We start from the raw sequence: 5,330 nt of genomic DNA on the forward strand, positions 1-5,330 counted from the left end.
TTTATGTTCAAGTACATTGCAGTACATATGTACATTAAACACCGCGCGCCCCTGCGTTTGCCCCGCGGTCGCCCTATACGTCGTTAACAACTAGGCTGACACTGACAGTTCCAATCCTACGTGTGTTTTTTCATAAATCAAATATTTTTTTGTCTCTTGGCAAAGCTGTGCTGTGAAATGAATCTTCTAATTCTTTATACTCATCTGTAAAATCGGGGTTTACTTACTAAATTTATCTTTTTGTTACAGACGGAGACAGTTGTGCGGCATGTATTGGACCATTGCCTCTACTTCCTCCACCAGCACCAGCGCCGCATTAGTTTCAATGGCGCTTATTGAATAACAGTTAGGCACAAAGCAATAAATTTAAATAACGATCGATAGATGGCGCGCATACGAGTTTCTAGTTTTAGTCGTTAATTAATGTTGCCATTGCTAAAATTATTAAGCCACATATAAAATGTGTAACAAAAATAAAAGAATAAATATAATCCAATAATTTTTTTTTTCATAAATTGTAAGTTAAAGATTTAAAAATCAAATATCAAGAAAGTAAAATTAAACATATCCAAGAAATACAAAGACATGTTAGAAAATTTCCCATGATACTGTAACATCTATGTAAAATTTACCACAAATCGAATAATTAGACGATATACACTTTTTATGTCATTATAATTAAGAGTAATAAATTGTATAAAAAAAATTGTCGCGTTTACATTAATTTTAACAATGTAAATACTAAATTGTTTAGTGCATGTATTATTGTTAGACAATCTATTAGATTTAATTCAAAAAAGAAATTATTTTATTTGTATACATTTCCGTTGCATTCTAAAATTTATGAATATCACAATGTAGTCCACTGTTCTAGTCTTTTGAGAAATTATGTAATTAAGCTGTAGTTTAGTTGAAACTTGTGTAAATATAAAGTAGTTAATATTTAAATGGTTGTTAATATAATTTATGAAAGTATAATACTTTAGAAATATTATCTAAATGTAATTGCTAGTCACTATGTCAAAAGTTTCATAAAAGAAACATTATTATAAATATGTAATACATATCAAAAATTCTTTGAAATACTTGTATGTATAAATATAAATATGTAGAAGCAATAAAAATTAAAGCAAAAGTAACATAGTTGCAACGGCTTTTATTTCATTTACCTTTAATTTGAATTCTTATTTTGATTACGATGAAACTTTGTCAAAGAAATAACAAAAGTTCACACGACCTTATATAATTTCAAAATTAGCCAAACGTTTGCAGCTACTGGTGGTTATAATGAATAAAGACACGTCTGTACATAAACATAATTTTAATATACCCACGATAAAAATTATCCTTCTGCCAGTCGGGCGAAAAGAAAAAACCCAAGGATTTTATAATCGATGAATCACATTTTATTTTACTTATTTATTTTACGTCTAAGACTACTATTACTCTGGCACCTAGTACCAATTATTTGGTTTTAAGAGTATATCAATGTCTCCTATTAAAATTCGTTTTTCTGTAAAAAAAAAGACAATCTTATACATACAAAAATATGAACCTTCAAATTAATACAAAATTTGATTTTTATGATGTAACTGAACAAAATTAAGTTTAATTAATTCGACATATTATTTTTTTATTCCATAGAGTCATAGAGTGACTGTTATATTTTGTTTATATGGTAACACTAACTTCCAAACGTCACTGTTGGTAAACGTCAAACGATTTGTCTATGTTCTTTTCCTGCTAAAATATATCCTAGAGAGGTTGGTTTCGTGTTTTTAAAATCCGTTTTAATCACAAAAAGTACAAATTTTTATGTAAAAATCTACCATGGTATTCGTTAAAATAGTGATCTGTTGCCGCCGAAACCTTTATTTAGAAGGATTTAATAAATTTAGTTGTAACATTAATAACCTCTGTTTGTGTGTACCATCAGTGAGATAAAGCCGCTATGTTTTTCAGTAACAGCAATGGGTCGTTATTCTCGGGAACCTGATAATCCAGCCAAGTCATGCAAGGCGCGTGGCTCCAATCTCCGTGTTCATTTCAAGGTATGATAAATATAACTTCGAAATTGTATGTGATTGTTATTGATCCACATGTTAAAAATTGAGCCATTTGAAGTCAAAAATTGCTAATAAACACGTTTAAAGTCAAATAACAAAGTCAATAAATGTTGGTTGCATTTTAGTTTGAACTGTAGTTGCTAGTTTTACATGTAAATAGTGAATAATAGTGTTGGAGTTAAGTTTTTTAATGGTCTTGTAATGCGAGTCATAAGTAAAAGTATGTTAACTGAATGTTAATAATCCATACCAGTGCTAGTTAAATAAAAACAAAATAAATGGCCTATGATTATACTATAAATTTCAATCATGATCAAATCCCATAAAAACTTCTATTAAAGCTACTTTTACCTTAGAACCAAATGAATTTTTTAAATATAAACTATAAATGAATAGTGTAAAATTAAAATGCCCTAAACAATGTCTTGAATTGAATATTTCACTCGTCACAAAACTCCCTTACTAATATAAATACAAAGGTTTAGATATATTTACGAAGGTATCTCCAGAACAACTCACCAGTTCTCAGTTAAATTTGACATATTCAAAAGTACATACTTTTTAGAAATTACTATGCTATGCTAAAGGAGATTTTGGTAAAAGCTAGTTAAATCAGTCATAAAGTCTTTCACATGTTATATCAAATAATGTTTACATTTCAGAACACATATGAGACAGCAATGGCGATAAGAAAGCTACCCCTACGCCGAGCTGTCCGTTACCTGAAGAATGTTGTAGACAAGAAAGAATGCATTCCCTTCCGTCGCTTCAATGGTGGCGTTGGTCGTTGCGCACAAGCCAAGCAGTTTGGCACAACACAGGGTCGCTGGCCAAAGAAATCGGCAGAATTCTTACTGCAGCTTCTCAGGAATGCGGAATCCAATGCTGATTACAAAGGCTTAGATGTTGACAGGCTGGTTATTGATCATATTCAGGTATGAAAGTTTTTAATATTGTATTTGTGAATTAAAATGTGATATAGTTATTATGCATCCAAATCTGATGGAATAGGCCAAAGTTTAAAATAGTAATCATCATTATCATGTATTATTGTTTCTATGCTTTAGTTAGGTTGTATAACAAAATTAACTATTATAAAAATAATTCTCAATTGTCACTATGCATTGTTTTAGTATTGAAATAAGATTTACCGAGCAGTTAAAACTGTCAGGGCATAGTGCAAGTGTAGTCAATACTTTAACTGTATCGTTAAACTGACATTAAAAAGTTAGTACATGCACAGTTTTACAGGTGACCGCTTGCTCATTTGCCACCTAATGATTTACAGTATAATCTCGATAAGTTAAAGTCCAAGGGAAACGCAAAATATTTTAAGTGATCAAGGGTCTATGTTATGGAGGTTTTGGGCTCTGATAGGAAGGGAACATATTATTTTTTGAATTAAAGGTTTTTAAGTTACTGAGGTTTGAGTTACTGAGGTTCAACTATATAAAAAAATTTGACTGTCCAGTTTAAATGTCAATGTGCTTTAAATGTGTATGCAAAACTTTAACTGTACACTTACACTTGCACAGTTCAAACCTAAAGAATAACTAGTTACCACTGTTGGAGCGCTAGAGTCCTTAAAACTTCAACATATTTTACAATGTGTTAAGATACATGCCTTTATGCTTGACATTGTATATCCATTGTACTACTGTTTTCTAAAGGCATAAAGCATATTGTAACATGATTTAATTTGAAGAATACAATCCGTTATTTTTCTAATGATTTGTTACAAACATAATAAAATTATTACAATAAAATTCTGTCAAATATCTTTAAAATAGGATGTAACTAAATTTGTAGTTTTTAGTTGTTTTAATGGACTAGCTATTCCTGTGTGGCTTCATCTGTACAATGCAACTTTATTTTTTTCTTGTAATATATTTAATTTGCAAATATCAAAATTAAAATGCAATTACTGTTACATTAGTCATTGTCTTTTTCTCACATGATAATGTTTTCATATTGTTCACTCCATAAACTAAATAGTGTGAAAACATAAGCATATAACATGTGATAAGTGTAGGGCTTTTTATTAAAAGATAATTATTCAAAAATATGTTGATTGCTGATATTTTACATAACAAATTAGTGTGTGTTTACACTTTTAAGAACTCATATAGCTCAGAGATGCTCAGAGTCTATTGAATTTAGAGTGACTAGGCTATCGTTTACGGCTAAGGTAACCTTGGCCGAGTAGTTTGACACCTATGTTTGTATTTGCAGTTATCAAGTTGCATTATCATTTGTAGGTGAACAGGGCTCCTTGCCTACGTAGGCGCACGTACCGCGCCCACGGCCGCATCAACCCGTACATGTCGTCTCCGTGCCACATCGAGGTGTGTCTAAGCGAGCGCGAGGACGCGGTGGCGCGCGCTGCGCCCACAGACGATGCGCCCGCGAAGAAGAAACTCTCCAAAAAGAAGCTCGCCCGCCAGAAGGAGAAGATGATGAGAGAGTAGAATAAGCGGTTAAATAAATGATTTTACAACTTCAGTGTTTTGTTTTAATTAAAATATGATATGTTACTGCGGGGTAAATAATTGCCTAACAGAATATAAAACCTCTTTTTTGTATCGGGGAGGAAATCAGCTTTCAATCTTTCATACACTGTAATGTACAATAAAAATTAAAGTACAGTAAAAATTAGTCTGGGGGCCTGGTGATCCACCATCAAACGGCGTCACCATAGTTTGGACAAAGGGAAAATCAGTTATTTTTATTTTTACTACTTGCAGGTAATTTTTGCAGGCCAACATTTTTGTCATGGCCAGGAATCTTATGGTGGCAAAATAGTTAGGGGTTTTTAAATCTCTGTTCACGCTAGGCTACTTAAAAATAAAAGGGGATAAAACTAAATGTGAATATTTCGGCAGTGGGGACCAGAGGATCATAAGGTTAGATCGAAAGTGAAATATTGAGTCTTAAATCGAATGTAAGTTTGTAATTCACTTAGTCTAGATCGGTAAGTCGAGTCCTCTCAAATATTTATCAAAATTGGGAGTAATGGAAGAGAAGTAGAAATGTTTCATTTTGTGTTTGCTATCCCCCACTAGATGGCGTTGAATATTTCTTTCTTAGTCTCACCGGAACTATGAGAGAATGGATAAATAAACAAAAGTATACCGGCACCGTACCGAAAATGTATTTTTGTAATTAATGAAAAACGTCGCACGCAACAGTGAGACATACTCTAGTTTACAGATTTTTAATAAAATACATAAAAACGAAAAAAGCAATTGCAAATGTCCTGAGATT

The 5,330-nt window shown here is 31.8% G+C and overlaps 1 protein-coding gene across 1 annotated transcript; it reads left to right on the forward strand.

Moving 5' to 3' along the window:
* The first annotated feature begins 1,682 nt into the window (after nt 1-1,682).
* LOC106111636 (60S ribosomal protein L17) lies at nt 1,683-4,568 on the forward strand. The gene is made up of 4 exons (XM_013293771.1): nt 1,683-1,763; nt 1,963-2,051; nt 2,729-3,001; nt 4,325-4,568. Exons 2-4 carry the CDS (start codon nt 1,971-1,973, stop codon nt 4,532-4,534), a joined length of 564 nt encoding a protein of 187 aa, XP_013149225.1. The 5' UTR covers nt 1,683-1,763; nt 1,963-1,970; the 3' UTR covers nt 4,535-4,568.
* Nucleotides 4,569-5,330: the final 762 nt, after the last annotated feature.

This window comes from Papilio polytes, unplaced genomic scaffold (genome assembly GCF_000836215.1).
Source record: "Papilio polytes unplaced genomic scaffold, Ppol_1.0 DF824158.1, whole genome shotgun sequence".
In the NCBI taxonomy this organism is placed as follows: domain Eukaryota; kingdom Metazoa; phylum Arthropoda; class Insecta; order Lepidoptera; family Papilionidae; genus Papilio; species Papilio polytes.